The sequence below is a fragment of the Camelina sativa genome, chromosome 12 (genome assembly GCF_030686135.1).
Source record: "Camelina sativa cultivar CO46 ecotype springtype chromosome 12, ASM3068613v1".
NCBI classification, from domain to species: Eukaryota; Viridiplantae; Streptophyta; class Magnoliopsida; order Brassicales; family Brassicaceae; genus Camelina; species Camelina sativa.
The window spans coordinates 41,488,948-41,509,492 of record NC_141891.1 but is presented as its reverse complement, the minus strand read 5'-3'; the positions used below and the strand labels follow the sequence as shown (position 1 = coordinate 41,509,492).

General features: G+C 36.4%; 5 protein-coding genes, 1 non-coding gene and 1 pseudogene across 7 annotated transcripts; 3 read left to right on the top strand and 4 right to left on the bottom strand.

The window, feature by feature from the left end:
• Positions 1-420: 420 nt before the first annotated feature.
• On the bottom strand, positions 421-1,754 carry LOC104732951 (uncharacterized). Its single transcript, XM_010452558.3, is given in 3 exon segments — positions 421-1,132; positions 1,135-1,449; positions 1,545-1,754. Coding segments are annotated over 3 exon segments (1,047 nt in total). The 5' UTR covers positions 1,672-1,754; the 3' UTR covers positions 421-527.
• Positions 1,755-2,155: 401 nt separating this feature from the next.
• On the bottom strand, positions 2,156-6,566 carry LOC147933457 (AUGMIN subunit 5-like). The gene is made up of 9 exons (XM_087479381.1): positions 6,027-6,566; positions 5,508-5,649; positions 5,135-5,305; positions 4,706-4,914; positions 4,442-4,626; positions 3,926-4,085; positions 3,351-3,546; positions 3,113-3,245; positions 2,156-2,663 (listed from the first exon to the last, which is right to left on the bottom strand). The coding sequence occupies exons 5-9, from the start codon at positions 4,460-4,462 to the stop codon at positions 2,529-2,531; spliced, it is 645 nt and encodes a 214-aa protein (XP_087335507.1). The 5' UTR covers positions 4,463-4,626; positions 4,706-4,914; positions 5,135-5,305; positions 5,508-5,649; positions 6,027-6,566; the 3' UTR covers positions 2,156-2,528.
• LOC147933456 (AUGMIN subunit 5-like) lies at positions 4,508-7,619 on the bottom strand. Its single transcript, XM_087477466.1, has 8 exons — positions 7,585-7,619; positions 7,145-7,465; positions 6,027-6,566; positions 5,508-5,649; positions 5,145-5,305; positions 4,706-4,955; positions 4,567-4,626; positions 4,508-4,525 (listed from the first exon to the last, which is right to left on the bottom strand). The coding sequence occupies exons 1-8, from the start codon at positions 7,617-7,619 to the stop codon at positions 4,508-4,510; spliced, it is 1,527 nt and encodes a 508-aa protein (XP_087333592.1).
• Positions 7,620-8,237: 618 nt separating this feature from the next.
• LOC147933455 (uncharacterized) lies at positions 8,238-9,958 on the top strand. Its single transcript, XM_087479382.1, has 6 exons — positions 8,238-8,509; positions 8,715-8,789; positions 8,876-8,964; positions 9,045-9,129; positions 9,375-9,456; positions 9,642-9,958. The coding sequence occupies exons 1-6, from the start codon at positions 8,357-8,359 to the stop codon at positions 9,731-9,733; spliced, it is 576 nt and encodes a 191-aa protein (XP_087335508.1). The 5' UTR covers positions 8,238-8,356; the 3' UTR covers positions 9,734-9,958.
• Positions 9,959-10,299: 341 nt separating this feature from the next.
• LOC104732948 (E3 ubiquitin-protein ligase At3g02290) lies at positions 10,300-12,669 on the top strand. The gene is made up of 5 exons (XM_010452553.3): positions 10,300-10,538; positions 10,885-11,169; positions 11,300-11,699; positions 11,987-12,096; positions 12,399-12,669. Exons 2-5 carry the CDS (start codon positions 11,047-11,049, stop codon positions 12,429-12,431), a joined length of 666 nt encoding a protein of 221 aa, XP_010450855.1. The 5' UTR covers positions 10,300-10,538; positions 10,885-11,046; the 3' UTR covers positions 12,432-12,669.
• A 710-nt stretch (positions 12,670-13,379) lies between these two features.
• LOC147933454 (uncharacterized) lies at positions 13,380-15,088 on the bottom strand (annotated as a pseudogene). The gene is made up of 6 exons (XR_015574345.1): positions 14,914-15,088; positions 14,172-14,326; positions 13,963-14,084; positions 13,836-13,879; positions 13,616-13,741; positions 13,380-13,512 (listed from the first exon to the last, which is right to left on the bottom strand). The product of XR_015574345.1 is annotated as an uncharacterized LOC147933454 (transcript).
• A 128-nt stretch (positions 15,089-15,216) lies between these two features.
• TRNAI-AAU (transfer RNA isoleucine (anticodon AAU)) lies at positions 15,217-15,290 on the top strand. Its single transcript has one exon. It is a non-coding gene; the product is annotated as a tRNA-Ile (tRNA).
• The last annotated feature ends 5,255 nt before the right edge of the window (positions 15,291-20,545 follow it).

Sequence of the window (20,545 nt, the reverse complement as noted above, 5' to 3'; positions counted from 1 at the left end):
TAGTAAGAGTAAAAATGAAATTTTTATTTTTGTCAAAAAATCGTAAGTATGAAACTAACAAAATTTATTAGTTTGAGTATTAAATCACACGTTTTAATTAAATGAAGTATTTTTCTTCCAACCAAAAAAGACGAGGTATTAAACTTCCAAATAAAAAATAGATGGGGTATTTTTAAGCTTTTTCCCCCTTTCAAAACTCCATAAGTAAAGATTGTTCCATTTAATGGCATTTTTTCAAGCATATGGTCTCCTAGATAAATATAACTTCTTGCCCTTCTCTTTCTTACACTGCTGTACTACAAACTTCTAACATGTTGAAATAAATGAAATGCCTGTATCATGTTGTGAGCTTCATTTGAGAAGTAAATTTGATTTGAGCCATAGTATCTAGATCTATAGATTCAGGAACAGATGTAGAAGTTGAAAACTCATATTTTATTTTTTACCCTTATGTAAATATATGACTGTCATATACAACAACAGATATGTAAATGTTTGGTATATATATTATGATACTCTTGTTCGTATTAAGGAGGCTGCTTGTTTGCTGAAGAAGATGAAGCAGGAGGAGGGCCAGGGTTGCGTGGTGGTGGGAAGAACGGGAATGGAGGAAATGGAAAGATTGATGGAGGTGGAGGAGGGGGAGGGGGAGGTGGCGGTGGTGGATTTAAGCCTGGAAAGATCGGTGGCAGTGGAGGAAAGATAGACCATGGCGGAGGAGGAGGAGTTGGAAGAGGAGGACGAGGCTGAAATGGATTTGGAGGGAATATTGATGGAGGAGGAAGAGCTGGGGGTGGAGGAGGCTTAGGAAATAATGGAGGGAATAACGATGGAGGAGGAGCGGGAGGAGGCTGAGGTGGACGAGGCTGAAATGGGTTTGGAGGGAATATTGATGGAGGAGGAGCGGGAGGAGGAGGCTGAGGAAATAATGGAGGAAATATCGATGGAGGAGGAGCAGGAGGAGGCTGTGGAAATAATGGAGGGAATATTGATGGAGGTGGAGCACGAGGAGGCTGAAACGGGTTTGGAGGGAATATCGAAGGTGGCGGTGGCCGTGGCTGAAATGGATTGGGTGGGAATATCGAAGGTGGCGGCGGCTGAAATGGGTTGGGTGGGAAAATTGAAGGTGGGGTGCAAATGGGTTAGGGGGAAAAATCGACGGTGGTGCAAATGGGTTTGGAGGGAAAAACAATGGAGGTGGGAAAAAGAACTTCTTGTCTATTGGGTTCTTGTTTGTGTTTGCGTTGTTTGGTAGGTGTCTTGGTGATGTCTTCTGTTTGTGTCGATGATCTCTTCTTCTTGCTTGCCTAATATGTTTCAGAATCCGTCGAGTCTTTGCACATCTCACCTCAGAGAAAGGACACAAAACTTGAAATTCTCTGTGATGACCTTTTGTCTCCTTTCTGAACCTTTGTTGTTGTGCTTGTCTGAATTTGCAATTAAGCTCACCTTCACATATCCACAAAGAAGAAGACAAAAACTTCTCAAAATAGAAAAGAGAAAAGTTTCTAAATACTAAAACCAGTTTGTGGTGATGATGATACCTGAGACTGAGAAGAGGTTCTTGTTGTTACGATGGACAGTGTCAGGTAGAGTTGTAGCCACTGAAGAATAATTACTACTGAATGTTATGGTTGAGGCAATGAAGATGAGGATGAGAAGAGGAGACATTTTGGAGCCCTGCGCCTTTAGAGTTGAATGTGGTTTTGTTTTTACTCTGATATTATTATAAGACACTGAAACCTGCTTCTTCAAAAAGTTATTTTGTTCTTTTTCTGTCCCGTGATTCAACAACATTATTGATTTCAGTTTCTGGGAACACAAAGAACAAAATAACAAAACCTTGGTATTTATTCTTTTGTTTTTTTTTTCCTTCATTCAGACGATTTATTCTTTTGTTTATGATATATTTTTCTCTAATTTCTCATAATTGATCTTTAAACATTAAAAAAACTGGTAACTGATTCTCTAAATTTATAGATCATATATCTTGAATTTCGATTTGGTAACTTCACTGGACTAGATAATTCCATTACTGTCCGTGTTAAAACCAACAGAATCCAATCTTCACGAGAGTTTAATGTTCAAGAGTATTCCTCAAAACCCTCACGACCGTGACTTGTATACACAACAAGAAGTAGTTGGCAACACAGTCTTTATCTCTCAAACATTCACATTCAAAGATTGAAGCTAAAAGAAGGGCTTACAATGTTGCAGAAACCTGATTCATATTAGCTAACAATGTATGAAACACAAACCTCGTGATACAAGACTGATTAAGAGAATCAGAAAAACGGAGATACTTGATTAAAAACCCACAAAACACAAATGGCGAAACACATTAGTTTCCCGCAATGATGTAAAAATATAACCTGAGGAACTATAACGACGACACACAAAAAGAGAAGAAGAGTTACCATTTTCTTTACAAACTGCACATCGAGTTTTCCCACTTTGCATACATTGTTGTAGAAGATCAGTTTCACTAGTGTGTATAATGAGAATTGAGCGGGCCACGACAGGGTTTTTTACGTTCTCAATGATTCTTTATCGTAAAAGGCAAGAAGCTGTTTGACATGGTTTTGCCAAGCTGCAACACTTTGACCATCTACAGTGACCCAATCAACAACTGTTGCTGCAGGCTGTTCCCACCATTCATCGAGCTGCATTAAATACACAAACAAAAATGTTATCAAGCTTCGTATGTGAAAGGGTGTGCCGAAGAATTAAAAAAAAAAAAAAGAAGGTAAATAAGGATTTTAGTACAATATATGACAGACAACTAAAAGACTAGAAAACATAAACTTGATTTGCGCAATCTTGTAAACCATTGTCCAGTGAAAGTTAAATTAACTAGTTATAATGGAGACTAAATTAAAAGGTAAGCTTAAAGAGCACCAACTGTAAGAAGGATCTCAAATCCCAAACACAAACCAAAATTCATTTAAACACGGCCAGGCAGATTTTATGCTTCTCATTTTATGGTTCAGACAAGCCATACTTTGGGAGCCATATGACTTAGAACGTCCACATGAAAATGCATTAAGATGGTCACCATCTGTACTATATTATGCATAACAAACAAGAATTTTAGTTAAAATTAGTTTCATACCAAACCCCTGACGTATTTGCAGTGCTCAGAGGAGGCTTGAGCATTCTGGACTGCAGTCCTAAGTTCAGGCAACCATTGGTCCGATATTGTATTCTCTTGCTCAGAAGCGAGATCTAGGCAGTAATTAGTTGTTCTGCATACAAAATACATAGTTAGTACAATGAAAGTTTACATAGGAATAAATAAATACCGATATCGGTGGCCTGTGTATGCCAAAGTACAGAGGAATACGTCTTACCTTTCATATTTTTGCTGCGCGCGGAAAGCATGATCTAACAGAGAATGACCACTTTCAACTAGATCCTGTCGTATATGGACCAAATCGATTGCCTTTGCTAAGTCTTCTAAAACACATGCTTCAGAACCACGAACCCGTAAGCAGAACTCAAGAGACTCTAAAACTGAGGCCAAACTTGCATCTGAACCCTCCAGACCTATTTAAGAAGCAAGAATATTCATTATAATCAAACCCTACTAAGAAGCCACTAAAACATTGTGGCCTATGAAAGGATTTCATATCAGGGAACACTTTCTATGCTTGAAACCAGCAGCAAATCTATGTGGCTATTCTAGCATACATCAATCTACGTGGTAGGTTGATGAACCAACAGTGCTAAGAACAAGTGTTTTCGATGTTTGTTTTATTTGATTTTGCATAGCACTGAAAGACACTTTAATTCATGAGACAATGAGCAATGGTTTCCAATAGGAAGCTCTTTCAAACTGGTATGGTTCAATACACATGAACCTTTCCAGAGGGATGAACTGTACGTCATTGGGTATTTTTTTTTTCTAAAAAGAAGAAAATTTCACCTGCAGGATATTGAAGGGCAGCAGAAATGCGACATATAGATGGAATTGCTGATGGATCTCTTGCACCTGCTCTTGCAGTTAATAGAGCAGCATTCTTCTCTGCATAGGCAACAGCTTCAGGTCCTGTTGATCCATTAGCTCCCATAGACTCTAGAAGTCCCTGTTGAAGAAGATTTTCATATAAATGAACAGAATCGAGGCATTTATCTATATACAAGTTTGCTAATTTGAAAGAACACTAAGTCTTCTATTTTCACATTCCGTTACACCTATGAGACCAGCAAAAATGTTGCTTGAAGCATATTCCCAATGTTCTTCTATGATGCATGATTATTTGACTTACAGACCAAAAGAACCTTGAGGCTTGAACATATACCACACATTTCTATATGCAACTTCTGTTATTTGTGTATTGTGCAACAAACATCAGTCTTCAGTTATCAGTCAAATATATATCTTCCGATTGAACTTGTATCTGGCAGAAATTGCTAGAATGTCATCTGACAATTTACATACCTGGGGAGTAGCCGGAAGCATATAGAGAGAGTTATCAGACTTTGAAAGAAAGCAGACACTTCTTTCTCAATAAAATCTTTTGCGCTGTTTGAAATGTCCACAACAACTTCACTAGCTGGAATTACAGTTCCTGCTGCATATTCCCTTGCAGCGAGGGGTTGCTGATTCCAGAATGCAACAGCATCCTATATAAAAAAAGGTCAGAGTATTGCCTATAGTAATTATCACTTAACAATTTAATGAAAGAATCAGTTGGGATATTACCATGTTGGCCTTGAGAAGAGTTGTATATATGGTTTCAAGTTCGGATCTGCGAGCATCAAATTCCTCAATTTTCTTCCACTTCTTTTTCAAGGAATCTTCGGCTTCTTTTCGTTCTGCACATAATTTGTTTAGCCGTTGTATTTCAGATAACAGTGTGTTTAAGCTAGCCCTCAAACCAGCAGCTTCTCTTTCCTTTCCCATACATCCAACTGCAAAAGAAAAATTGGATAGCTTGTTCAAGCAAATATATCTGCATGTATATTAAACATACAATGAACTTCATGATAACTGAGAATCAGTTATGCAGTGCCTGCTACATGACATACATAAAAGTATTGTGATTGTAGAATTGTACAAGAATATAATTATTCTTCTAAGATTCAAGTGGAAGGAAAAAAACTAAAGAAATCAAGGGAATCTGGCATCTACCTCAAATTGCCTAAGATTGCTACCATTCTGTGTTGTGCCTCCAGAAAACGAATGTGAAGCTGCATCAGCACTTCCATGCAAACGGTTGATAAATTTGTGGCATAAATCACGAGCTTCGGCCGCTTTGTTAAGTGCATCTTCAGTAGCCAAAAATTGTTGAACATGCGCTTTCTGGAAAAAGTAGCACAGGTGAAAGGTAAGATAAACAGACTTTAAAAATATGGCCGTACAGTGCAACACATACAAAAAACAACAGTGGAAGACCAAACCAAATATCTGTCTGAATTTAACATTTTCTTAACTTGAATAACTCTCCTTTCACTGTATGTACAAATTAGAAGAAGAACCAGCAAAACTAGACAAAGAAAACAACCTGCCGTTCAAGGAGCTGGTTGTTAGATCCTTGGAAATGTGTGTCTGTGCCTATATTCCCATTACCATTAAACTGATAACTCAAAGGCGAGCTCACATCAGAAGAAGAATTGTCTGTTACCCGGTTGTTCTCAAACTTATACCTGTAAATAGATTGACATCCAATTGCTTATGTTAGTCCAAAGCAACCCTGGAACAAGAACTTAAGAAAGCAGATATGACTCATTTGGTGAAAACTGAAAACTTGATATAAGATAGAGATACAATAATCATTGATCAAACATAACTTAAAGGAAGCCCAGGAACAGCTCATATTGACCAGATCAAAATACGTTTCAATAGAAGTTAGCTGCAACGAAATCAGAAAGTACTAGATTGCTATATGAGTTTCATAATCTTCCGCATCAGTCTCAAGAGAATTAGCAAAAAATAGCATGCAAGGTGCATTTGAGTGAATCACACACTACAGAATCAGGAGTACACAATAACAGTGTGGCATAAGAGGGAAGTCAGAAGACACCTTAACATTTCAGCATCTGCTCTGACATCAATCTTCTCCATCTCTCTGGATATCAGGGTCTTAATACGTAAAGTGTATGCAGCGATAGCCTGAAGCAGCAGAGGAGGACCCCTCAGGGAATTTACTATAACAGTTTTCATCTCATCAGTTATTTCTCCATCATATTCAAAACCGAGCTTGGCTGTTTCCAGCTCAGGATGGGAACAAATTCCATTTCCTTCGTATGCAGGGAAAAAGTTACGTATTCTTTCAATCATGTGTGATGCAAGCAAATCACAAACTATTCTGATATTTCGCTCTCGGGTTGTTTCCATGAGAATGACATCATCTGCAGACTTAGTTCCTTTGACAGTGGAATAAACAGCTTCCCTCTCACTGTTAGCACTGAGGCTGCTTGACACTTCATTCGACGAATTGACAGACCGTTTTGCATCATTTGCTTGATTAACGTAGACTTGTAGCCTTTTGTGATACTCTGCAAATATTCTCGTTGCTTCGTCGCATTGTTGATCATAAGCTTCCAATAATGCTTGCCTGTGTCTGAAAAAAGGAAACAAAAAAAAACTCACCAAACAATTTGAAAGATAGACTGAGCATAACAGAAACAACGATTTCCATTGTTGTATCAGCAGTTTCAATGCATTTCAACAGAGCGATGCTGTTGATAAAGCTTCATGACAGGGGAAAATAGAAAATTAATATCATTAAGCATGGATACAAACTTAAGAATGGTTGATGTGGCATATCCATGAAACCAAAGCAACACAATAGCCTGAAGAAATCTCATATATTCCATCGTAGAGGTATATCAAGATTCTTGGAGAATCAACATGACCTAAAAAGAAAAATTTCAGGGCTATATATATATACATGACTGCTTTAATCACAGAGAACGAAATCGAAACCAGCTAAACATGGCACAGACTCTAACTAGCTAAACATGACAAAGATAAAAAGCTATACTTATAACGGTTCTGTTGGGGACATAAGACTAGTGATAAAAACGCATAGCCACAATCAGAGAAAGCTAAGTGGTGCAGGTTTTTTCTATTGTATTCTCTTACAAGTGAGAGCAAAGTATTGAAACACTGTATCCAAAATGAAGATTTAAATCAAACCTGTAATTTGCTCTTTCGTCAAGCATCCTTTTCCGTTCTGCTTCTTCTCTAGAAACCTCCAACATTCTAGCTTTCAAATCTTTTCTTTGCCTCCTCACTATGTTCCTCAATCTCTCCACCTCCTTTGCAGCTAATTCCCTTTCCTGCAATGCAGCCTCTCTACCCTCTGCATAACTCGAACTCTCCCCAGTCACTGTCTTTTCCTTCCGCCGTCCTTTTCCCTTACCCTCCTCCTTCACAGGATTCGCAGAACTCCCAACGCTTGCAGCATTACTACTTCCTCCATGAACTGTAATGTTCCGCCCTAATTCTCTCCACTGTCTTCTCCGATTTCACTCGGTTTATCAAAAAATTCCAAACAGGTATCATATTCCCTCTACAAATCTTCCTAATAGCATCAATGGAAGGAACATGAGACTTGCTTGATCCACTATACGGACCTAATTGCCTGTACCCCATCTCCTTCTGTAACCATTCTAGTATCGCCTCCGGTGTCGGAGCTGAACTCGTTAAACTCTGCATTCTCTCTACAACTACAAATACCTAAAACCAATCCCTCAAATCTTCACGAAACTTCCGAAATTTCTACTCATGCTTTCCGTCTTTTTGCTCAAATCCAAAACAGAAACGTACCGAAACACCTAGGTTACTCAAATCGAGTACGTACACATTTTTTTAACCTATTCAATTCGAGAAATGTAGAAACAATCAAGCGAACTGAATAATCCGATGAACTCGGTAGGATGAAAAAGTACTATACGAACAGATCTGGAATTACGAAGACTAATTCTCGCCGGTTCCGGTGACGGTAAGAGGAAGACTATGACGGAGAGATGGATCTGGATAGAGAGATTTCAAAATTGAAGGTCCCGCTTGTTTGTTTATTGGATTTTTCCAATTCCAAGGGAATCAAACTCGAATTTTTTCTGCAAGTGTGTCGTCGACTGTTGAAACTTGAAAAATTAACCGGGTTAGGATTCGGGTATTAGGTGTATCCGGGTCGGACTGTGTAATTTAAAAAACAGATGGGTCAAAATTAAAGTAGCTTAAAGTATAATTCAAAACTATAGGGTCAAAATTGAATTTACAAAATATGAAAGGGACATATTTCCGGAAATTTATGTTTTTCCTGGTTAAATTTGCCGATCAAAAACCCTCAGGTTCCTAGGGTTTTGTTTGTTTCACAGTCTCAAATCGGAAAATTTTGAAACTATGACGACGGAGCTAGTAACGCCGGGAGATGTAATTGGGAAAGCTACTGAGTTTAAAGCCGGAAAAGGAGCTTACGTCAACGACACAACCATCTACGCTTCCCTCACAGGAACTCGTCGGATTGTTTCTCCTCTTCCCGAATCACTTGACCAGGTTTCGTGCTTTGTTTCAATTTTTTTTTCAAGTGATTGATTCCTCTGTTACATTAATATAGCTTGCTGAATCCTCTGAGAAATTAAAATCGTTGGATTGTTGATTGTAATTGAAATCAAAATCGTTGGATTGTTATACTTGTTTTTGTGATTATTTATTGATATATATATATATAACTTATTGGATCATCAAAATGGCAAAGCAGAGAGCTGTTGTGGAAGTTACGGGTCACAAGGCACATGGTCCTATACCAGAGCCTGGTTCTGTTGTCATAGCAAGAGTGAGTTTTGTACTTGTGGATTCATTGATGTTCATACTAGAAAATAAGTAATTTTGGAACTCTGATTCTCTGTTATTTTTTGATAGGTGACTAAAGTTATGGCTCGGATGGCTGCTGTTGATATCTTATGTGTTGGTCCAAAGGCCGTTCGTGAAAATTTTGCTGGCGTGATCAGGTTGGAATTTCTCATGCTTCTATGGTGTTGATTTGGTTTTGTTTTATGTGTTGATCTAACTTGTGTTTGCTCTTTCAAAGGCAACAAGATGTTAGAGCAACAGAGATTGACAAAGTTGACTTGCATCAGTCTTTCCATGCTGGTGACATTGTTAGAGCTATGGTTGTATCCTTTGCACACCTAAGATTTCTTACTTACTGTCTATTAGTATCTGGTACTTTTTACAGTTTAGGGGTCGACCAGTGCTTAAACATTTCTAGGATTTGTTACCTTGTGCCATCCAGTTACTCTTTTCACTCACACATCTTGTTGTATAATGTAATTCGAATGTAGCGTAGTTGTAATCTATAATAGTATATGATGTTTTAGGGAATAACATCTGAAGTTTCCTTAACTTTGGACTCTTAAAGCTGTCTCTTGGTGATGCACGGGCATACTATTTGTCGACTGCTAAGAATGAACTTGGTGTGGTCTCAGCAGAGAGTGCTGCAGGTATATTCTTTTATTTTCCTACTCTTGGAAACTATTAAGTCTATAGCTGAGCTGTTCACATATCAAAGTGTATACATTTCCAACTTGTAATTTACTTCTTTTGGCACTTATATGTCATGAAGTTAATTTCCTTTTGAATGATCATAGTTAACTTCCTTTTCGTGGTCTGGTGATTGATTGTGCAGGCGAAACAATGGTTCCTATAAGTTGGACGGAGATGCAGTGCCCCTTGTCAGGCCAAACCGAGCAAAGGAAAGTTGCCAAAGTGGGTAGTTGAACTTCAAGGCGATACTTGGCTCCTCTTCACATATTGTGGTGTGGTCTTTGTGAGATTTTATTACAATTTTGACTATCAATCAGGTGTAGAGATAAGTTTAGATCCACTTGACCTTATCAAGGTTGGCACATTCATGATACTATATTAATTAGGGTACTTACAAGTTGTTAAACTCAAAGACATTTTGTTGTTAGTGACTATTTCAAAAATTTGTGTGTTTATGTTTTTGCTTCTTGGTAAAAGAAAACAGTTGATTTTAAAGTTGAACACAAATCCACAACTCCAACTATGTAAGTAAAATTAAAATACCATTTTGATGTCGCGACATTTAAATCTTTTGAGCTGGCACAAATATCTTGGTGAATTGTTCAGATGTGAACTTAACAACACTGACTGCAAAGAGAACTAGTGAATGATAAGAGAGAGTGTAGAGTCAAAATTAGGGTAGCTTAAGCTTGTAATCAAACATTTAGGGTCAAAAGTAAAAATAAGTAAAATTAAAGGGACTGTTTCTGGAAAATTTCTGTATTTTTCCTGGTTAAAAGTTCGACCAAAAAGGTATGGATGAAAAAGGAAGAAGAAGACAAAGACGAGAAAGAAAGAAAGAAAGAGAGAGAGAGAGGAAGGATCGCTATTATTCCGGGAAAATCATTCTGCACTTTTTAGAAGAGAAACCTGAAAAAAATCTTCATTTTTAAAGAATTAGTCAACAGATTAATTTTAATTAATTACCCGGAGATTTCCTGGGGGTTTGTTTTTTTCTCATTGCTTCTGGATTTTTTCTCAGGCTTCTCTATCTCAAAAGGTGCTCATCGATTCCTCTGTTTTTTTTTCTACTTCTTTTTAAAAATTGTATTTGATGATCATATGATTTGATTGAATACCATTCATTACTGATGATCATCTAATGTTTCATCGGTTTCGAAAAACCCTTCTTTGATAAGCTTCTGATGATTCCTTCATATTTTGGTTTCATCTCTCTGATTTATGCTTTTTTTTCTCAAAGGTTGATGCTTTTTTTTTTCTCATACATTAAAGAACGAATCTTTTTTTTCCTAAAACTTGATTTTTCTAGAACTTGTATTAGCAGGTTGCCTGGTTTCATTTGGTTTTTAGAAATGTAAAATTTTGATATGTTTCTTCTATTACAGGTGGTGATTCGACTGTAAGAACAAGAGTTTTGCAGTTTAGAAGAGAGAGAGAGGATTCTGGTTTGCGGGAGCTAGTGAAAAAAAAAACTTCTGTGAAATTGGCGGTTCCTCTCTCATTCTCTGTAAAATTTGAAAACTTGAGGTTATTGAGTTGTTGAAGATATGGGTGCTTTCTGTTGTTGCTTTCAAGTTGATCTCTTTGAGAGTTATGTGAATCCAAACACTTCCATGACTAGGAGGAACTGTCCATGTCTAAATTGCTTCCTCCAGAGTTTCATGGGTTTGGTATGTTCTTTCCACCTTCTTCATCAATTAAGCAATGATACATCAAAATCATTAATATCTTCTCATGCTTTGGTAGATATGAACTCTGGTTTTGCTGAAACTTATGGTCTACCTCTTTTTTTTTGTGTAGTATGCATCGTTATTTAATAGAGGGGGAATGCATCCGATACCTTCAACCGTCGAGACTGCTACAGTGATGAATTCAACAACAGCACTTGATGACTCTCTGTCTAATGTGTATCATTCTCCTCCAAGACCATTGCCTTACGATGCTGATCCTAGGTATTTTCGTCTTGTTAAGGGCTCTAGCCATTCAGGTGAAGAATCACAACCATTAAGAGGTGATACTGAAATGAGTTCTGAAGCTTTGGGTGGTGGAGGTAAATGGAGTAAGTCTGATTGTGAAGATGGTTCGAAAGAATTGTATTCTAAAGGTTCATCAACCATTGCAAAGTCGAAAACAGTGCCGGGGATTGAAAATTATTACGCAGAATCGGATGATGAAGATATTTGTCCAACCTGCCTTGATGGTAAAACTAAGACACTAGTTTGATGCTGTTATTATTCTCTTTGAACTCATCATATGCAGTTTTGTTTAGCTTATTACCGCGTGATAAGGAGTGTGTTAGGTTGTTAGTATATCTTTATAAGTTGCTTTCATGGTTTCCATTTCTTGATTTAATGCTCTCCTGAGTAATTAGGCCATCTCAGGATAGTTACGTTAAAGTTCTTAGAATGGAATTATGTAGATAACGAAATCGTTGCGAGTGCTTTGATGCAATATTGGTTTCAGAATTCTTTGTTTTACAATGTGCAGATTACACCCCGGAGAATCCAAAGATAATAACCAAGTGTTCTCACCATTTCCACCTTAGTTGTATCTATGAATGGATGGAGAGAAGTGAAACTTGCCCTGTCTGTGGAAAGGTAACTCGTCGCTTTCTTACAAGTTTTAAACTTCAAATTTGGTTAAATGTTACATCAGTCTCCTTCATAGATATTAAATGTGCATCATTTTGTATTAGAATTTTCTCTACTCCATTTTAAGCATTAACATTTATTGCATCCATAAGTAGACTGGTCCTGAGATCCAAAAAAAAAAAAAAAGAAAAGAAAAGAATGGACTGGTCCATTTCTCATACTATTCTTGGTCATATGAACCATGACATAAATTAACATTTTGGAGTTAATGCATCTTTAGCTAATTTTTTTCCAACCTAATCTTTCAGGTGATGGCATTTGATGAAAACGAAACTTCTTAGCATTGTAATAAAGGCTTCCTCAAAGAACAAAAAAAGGAGTTGAGTCTTGCTCTATAGAATAAACAGAGAGAAATCACTTGTACATAAAACTTTCTGTGAATATCCAGATGCCTTTGACAGTAAATATGAGAATTGTGTGATATCTCCTAATATTATAGACTCATATATATATATATATATATCATTATTTATCTTCAAAAAGTTTATTGGAATGAAAAAAGTATGAATCTTTCAATCACTTTTGTTTTCATCTGAATATAAATGATAAACATATATGGCTTATCAACCCGAAACAATATTTTTATTTCTGAAATCAGAGCAAGAAGAAGAACAAGGATGAAACGTTGTGTTTCTATTCAACTTCTTTGAATTTATTAGACAATCCATCAAAGACCTAATTTGTATCACTACACCAGCTTATTGAAACACCACATTTGTATTATTACACCAACTTATTGAAACACACCAAATTTGTATTATTACACCAACTTATTGAAACAGTAAAAAACGCAAAGCTCAAAGAAAATAAACACAGTCTCCATGGACATTAAAAGCTTCAACAACTCTTGAGTTCACTGTTTGTATTTCAAGCTGAGGCCGCTTTAAACGCATTCTGGAATATCTCGGGCGGTTGCGCACCACTCACTTTCACCTTCCCGTTAATCAGAAAAAAGAAAAAAAAACAGTACAAAGTAAGGATACAAGACTACAAGGACACATTAAAAATGGCGGTCTGTTTCACTCTGTACTAGAGTTTTGCCATGATCTTATAAAGGCCAATCGATATGTAGCGCGAAAACTTACCGTATAATTTGGAACTCCACTGATATTTTGTGAATACTTTGCCAGCTCTTCTTTCACCTTTCATTATAAAAAAAAAAAGTTAAGAACACATCATTCAACACATTTTCCTACAGAACAAACACTAATAATCACATGATTCAAACACACCTCTGTGACTCCAGTGTTGGGGTCTGAGAGTAATTCTTCTGCTCCTTCTATCCCAACCTTGTTAGCCGTATCACCAAAAACTCCCTGAATTCATCCGCAAGGTTATGTCCAGTTAACGTCTAAGGCTTATCTATCCCAAAACAGTACAAAGTAAGGATACTTAAAGGCTTATCTATCCCAAAACAAAACTGTTTTACATATTTTTTTTGGGATAAGAGCTTTGTGTTTAACACCTGTCACCAATGAACTTTCCCTGCGTGAAGTAACCGATAAACAATTCCTCAACAAGTTCATGTTGTTTCTCCGGCGCTTGTTTACCGGCATAATGTATAAGTCTATGACTATCCAGACTGTTTCCACTGTTCTTATAAACAAAAAAACATTTAGACAAAATAGACAAAAGATATCTCTCTTCATTGTTGATAAACTAAAAGAAAATATCTTGGTGCTTACGTGAGACCGGATGTGTCAAACTCTAAGCCAAGACCTTTAAAGACCTGTAGTGAAATGAAAGATTATCTCAAGATTGTCTCAACAAGAACATAAGCTACGTTAAAGAATTGGTAAGTTAAATAATAACCTTGGTCATTTGTGCGAACATTCCTTCATATCTGTTTCCATATTTCTGTCTATAAAACTCTTTCTTACTCACCACCTTCTTTTGGTGCAGATGGATCAAGAAAAAAACGGACGCCATCGGATCTACGTTTATTTTTCAAGAGACAAGTACTGTCACCATCTCAATCATTCTTCAAGTAAACGAAATATTAGAGAGTAGTGAGAGGTAACCTCAAAGTTGTATCGATCTTTAGATGCATCAATGGCTTTGTCAAGATTCTTCTTTCCCACAAAGCACCATGGACACACTGAATCCGAGCTTACATCAATTTGAATGAGCTTTTTCGATGCGGTATTGCTCGTAGACTCAGCCATTAGGAGTTTCTCTGATCAAATTCAATCACAAAACACATAAACCAATGGATCCATTAAACTCAGAAAAACATGAAAGAAACTTGATCTTCACTTTTAAGTCAACAAGGGCACTTGAAATCATCTTATTCACATACAAAGATTATCTAAAACTCCTAGATTATAATCAAAATTTGACAATTCATTGAGAATTCATTAAAGTGAGAAACTGGAAAAGAAAAAAAACTTGATCTTCATTATCAGGTGGATCCAAGTATTGGAACTACATAACTGTTCTATCAATACTAGTCACATCAAAAGTTTCATTTCAAAACTTGCCTATATGAAAATTCTTAGATTGGACTCACCAGTCCAAGAATTTTGGACTCAGACAAAAACTCTCTAAATCCACCCTATTTTATAGTTCTGACAGTTCTTTAATCAAACAAGAAATTGAAAAATTCAACTCTTAAAAAATTCTCCAAGAAATGAGCTATAACGCTTAATTTCAAAGATTATTTGGATGAAATCTCAAAGATTAGAAGAACGATTCATATCCTAATTGTACAAATCTAACGCATATATGTGTAATATATGATCTAGAATGTTTTTCATAGTTTACCTGGAAAAGATTGGAGGAAAGAAGATGCAGGTGAACCTCTAATGGAGAGACAAGTACGAAACATAATCTCACCAACCATGCACGCACGATGATGATATAGCACATTCTCCCCTACTTTTCTACATTGTCTTGTATACTCTTTTGACTAATCCGTATGAAATATACTTTCAACATCTTTCTTCTATCTTTCTTGACTGATAAATTGAAATGAAAATGATGGTTAATTTGACCAAACTAGAAAAAAAAAATTCACAAAAAACAATTTTTAAAATTATTTGCAATGATTGTAGCCCTTAAGCAAATGGCCCATTAGCTCAGTTGGTTAGAGCGTCGTGCTAATAACGCGAAGGTCGCAGGTTCGAAACCTGCATGGGCCAATTTTGAAAAAACAAATTCTTTTGATGAATTAATTGTAATTTGTAAAAATGTTTCTTTTTTTTTCCTAGAATAGCTGGATCGCTATTTTTTTTTTTTTCTTTAACTTATCCACTAGACGATCTCTTTCTATTAAACAAGTCTTTTAACAATGTAATTTTGATTAACTCACTGAAGAAGACAAATCCTTCTACAATGTTAATTGAATAATCCTATTGCAGTATCACCATTCATGATCTCATAAATGTTTATGATACGTTTCCCTATATTGTGGTTGCAGCTTAGTTAATCTCGTTGACTTTTGATAAATAGCTGTTGTACAAAAACATAGCATATTTTACCAAGTATATCCCAACGACCAAAACTTTTTAAAACTATACAGCAACATATAAATTGTATGACAAGTCCTTGTGGCCGAATAGTATGTATCAATGTTGTTGTTGTGTCATAATCTAACTTCAACTTTAATTGTGTATACTTAAATAGAATAAAGATGTTCTACATTACAAACTATCATTAGCGATCCCATGAACATAATTTAAAGGACGTTTTAAGGTCTAACATTTTTATAGCTTTCTATTTGTTATCTAATATACTTTTCTATCTAAAAAATTGCATTATAACCCCAATCAATGCCCTAATTGCTTTCTCTCCCAGGCACAAAGCCCGAGACAGCCGCTCGCCGAGGAGATGATGTCTTTCTTCCTCCGTTGTTCTTCCCCGCTATCCTCGTCGCTTAATCAGAGTTTCTCTCGCCTCTCTCGGGTCCAGCTAAGGACTACGAAGATCCGTTTTCTTATTTACGTCGGCAGATCTACGACGCCGGCGAACCTTGTTTCATTCCCATGACTTGGGTACAGCTGCTTTTGGTGGGTTTCTCATGTCCAGGGCCACCAGATCTGGTGCCGCGGGTGAGCGTTTTGTCTCCTCCGGACCCACCAGAACCTCCAGATCCGCCAGACCCTCTCGTCAAGATAGCTTCACCTCAGTCGTTGTCGTCATTTGACTCGCATTTTCTTCGCCTCCGCCTCTCAGCCGTATCCCCACTGAAGGTGTTCATCTATCTCAGTGGCCCTCTTGTTTGGGACTGGCCCATTGTCTTGGTTGCTGAATCAATTGTCTTCTCAACCTCGCCATCTTTGTTTCTCGAGCAGTTTGACACGTCCTCTTTGATTAAGGTTGGTCGCTCTTCCGTTTCTCTATGTTTCAAGGTTGGAACTCTCAGATACTTCTCTGTTTTTGCTGGATACTTCTCTTGCCCTCCCTTGGCTGCGGTGAAGACTAGTTCAGATGAATTAGACACCATATACTTCTCCGGCTTCACCGGTTCTTCCCTCTCCCTATTGTCTCAGATATATGGAACTAGTTTCCATTCTAGAACCACTTTTGTTGGTTTGTTGTCTGACCATTTATAAGGGTGTCAATCGGGCTGGCCCAGCCCGGCCCAGCCCAAAAACCGTAAAGCCCGCATATGTTTGAGCCCGGCCTAAAATATTTTCGAGCCTATATTTCAAAGTCCAAGCCCGAGCCCGGCCCTAACAGGGCTACAAGGCTTTTCGGGTTTTTTCGGGCTTATGTTAGAGATCGAAAATTTAAACTTATAAGCCTTAAAAAGCAGTGTAAAGGTACACTATAAAACAAATCAATCAAAATTTTAATAACTCATCTATATTTACTACAACCAAATTAATTTACAAGAAAAATTTTAAAACTAAATAAAATTTTAATACTTTAACCAAATAAAACAATATATAATTTATATAAAATATCCTAGATAACATTTTTTAAAGTATTAAATAAGGTTATTAAGTAAATATGAAAACTATGATTAGAGTTTAAAACTTTATTTACAATAAATCATTAATCAAATATTGCAATCAAACAAAAATGTTAACACAAAAGTACAAAAGGCTTTTCGGGCTGGCGTGAGCCCGGTCGGGCTAAGCCCAAAAAACCCTATAGCCCAAACGGACTGAGCCCGTAAGGCCCGATTTTTTCTGGACATATATATTTATGCCCGAGCCCGGTATTTTTCAGGGCTGGGCTGGACTAGCCTGCGGGCTTTGGCCCTAATTGACATGCCTAACCATTTATGTCTGAGTTTGCTCACTGGATACTTCTCTGGTGTTCTCGTGTTTGCGTTTGAGGCAGAGCCAGTCTACGGCGTCTCCTCTGTTGGCTCATGTTTTTCCAAGTGCTAGCAGAATTTGAGAGAGTGACCTTGCTCAAATCTCCCCCCCCCCCCTTCGTGGGAGAATCATTTGAGAGTGTTCTTGTTTTAATGTCACAGTGTATGGTGACTACCTTCTCCCCAGTCGAGTATTCTGTGTTGAATTCTATCACTTTCACGGGCAAGCTTGTGTTAGTTAGATTTGATACTTCTCTTGGACCCTATCAATCTTCCTCAAGCTTGTGTCTCTATCTTTATCTTGTATTGGTTCAAACTGCTTTAATATCCAAGCTGTCAATTCGGGTCTGTCTGAATGTGTTCTTCATCTATCTTGTATCTTTTTAGTTTAATTTAAGGAATTGGGTGCACAAAAAAAAAAAAAAATCCCAAATCAATCAATAAATATGTTTCCATATGCACACGTTGTCATGGAAGACACATCTGTAAAGATGAAACATTTGAAAAATGGAGATCATTACTAGGAAGAGACTACACATTTGGGGAAAAAAATTAGGCAAGCTCCGGCCTCTCAGCCTAGATCATCAAAACTGCGCTTTGTTTGTGGTATGGATCAGATGTGTTTTGGTGAGATGGTTAGTTTATAGTGGATAGCTTATAATGGATAGTCATGTATGGATCACAAGAGAAGAAAATGAATCATCCATTTCTAGCTAATCTACACATCACAATTCACAAACTCAATCTCCCTGCTAACATATGTAAGTGCATTTGGATATGAATCAGATCTTTAAACATTCCAATGAAACCAAAATTATATTCATAAGATAGCTCTATTACTCATAATTGCCACAATACCCACATGCTTCTCCATATCCATATCCATTAGTGGTGAAGAATCTGGTTATGGTGATGTTTAAGTAGGTTACGGTGATGAGTTGGTTAAGGAAAAAGAAGATTCCAAGCTACTATTCTCTAAAACTTCTTCTCTGATGAAGTTTTTTGATTGTTAACTTATTAATGGTGAATTTGTAGGTGGATGTTGATGGAAGAATTTTGATTTCATATGAGATCTTGATGCCTTCTTTGTCGAAGCTACACCAAATCAGATCTATCTTAATTCAGGCTGAAGGCATTTGCCGGATGTGTCCGCTATGAAATCTGGAAAAGAGAGTGTTTGTTGATGATGACGATGAAGGAGAAACGAAAAAGAGAGAGAACTTACAATTTTTATTTTATAGAAAGAGAGAAAAAAATAAGTGACTAAAGAGAAAGAAAAAGATAAGAAAAGGAAAGAGACGACAAATAATTTTTTTTGGTGCCTTTGAGTTTGTTTTGTAAGAATGTGGGAAAAACGGCTTTTTCATACCTGGACAATTCCAATATGTTTGATTAATACATCGGACTATTGGGTATGCGGAAACATACATTGAATTTTAAAATATTTAAATTACATACCTGGAATTACGATTTTGTGCTTAATTATACAAAAACGTGGTTAATTAGTAACTCTGTTAATTTTGCCGTTAGGCCAATCTGACGTGGAATCCACGTGTGAAGAAAAAACCAAAACAATGTCGTTTTAGTCGTTCAAACAAAATAAAAACAATTGTAGATGCCTGGTCTCGAACCAGAGAATATTGACGATTAGAAGAACTACTTAACCGCTAGGACGATAACAACTTTTACATGTTGACAAACAAAACAACTAATAACGACCTTTATGTTCTAATAAACAAAGAATTATATATTTTGTGTCTTTTTCCTTTTCAATCGATTTAGATCCAGTTTTTTTTTTTTTTTTCTCTTTTTACTCTTTAGTTTTCCCAGATCTTTGTGGAGGGCCCGAGTTATCGATGGAGTAGCGCTTGGCTTCTCTTCCGTGGTTACTAGTTGTGGTTATTTGTGAATCAGATCTGTGGGTATTTGGGAATTTGTTTTCTTCTGAAATCTGAAAATTTAATTGGAAACAAAAACAAGCTTGACCATATGGATTTAGTAGCCCTAATTCATTTTCACCCTCCGTCTCTATCTTCATTTTGGTAGTTCTCAGTGCAGCCACCTCTGAAAAATAAAGTGAGAAAAGGTCGGCCATGGAGAAATAGGAAAAGGAGAAGAAGAAGAAACACAAAATACGATATATTAAAGTTTTGTTTACTAAAAGGCAATAAATGGTTAATGTCATAGCGGTTAAGTATCTTGTTAGATACTGAGCGGATGCAGGTTTGAATCCATGGTATTACATTTTTTATTATTTTGTTCGAACGACTAAAACGACGTCGTTTTGTTATTTTGTCACACGTGGATTCCACGTCAGATTGGTCTAACGGTGAAATTAACAGAGTTACTAATTAATCACGTTTTTGTATAATTAAACACAAAATCGTAAATTCAGATATGTAATTCAAATATTTTAAGAGTCAATGTATGTTTTCGCATACCCAATAGTTCGATATATGAATTGAACATACTGAAATTGTCCAGGTATGGAAAAGCCGTTTTCCCTAAGAATGTGATAGGCAAAATAGTCACAAAAATAATGAACAGTAGTCAAAAGTGATGGAAAAATAGCAAAAATTATGTCAAATTGAAAGAAGTATCTTACAAAGTAGGTGTGAGCAAATCTCTCTGGTTATAAAAATCAAGTGTTTCATTATGACCGGCTCTGCTTGGATTTGGCTCTTTTTAACTAGAGCAAATCAGTGTAGGTTTAAAAAAAAATATATATTATTGATATAGTTTTTTTACAATGGTTGATACATTCGTGTCTTATCATGTAAAAAGATAATCAGACAGACTATGTTTACTTTATCAAAAGGAAAAAGGGAAAAAAACTTTATAAATACCTCATCTATTTTATTTGGATAAATAATACCTTATCTTTTTTTTTCTGGAAAAATAATACCTCATTTTATTAGTTAATGTTGGTTAATACTTCAACTTTTAAATGTTGTAAGTTTTATACCTAGCATGTGTATTATTATTTGAGAATTACAGACCTTAAAAATATTATACTCCCTTCGTTTCAAAATATAGGATGTTTTAACTAAATCATGCAGATTAAGAAGGTTTTACTTTTAACAAGTTCAACCAATCAGAAACAATACTGCATAATATAAAATATTAAAA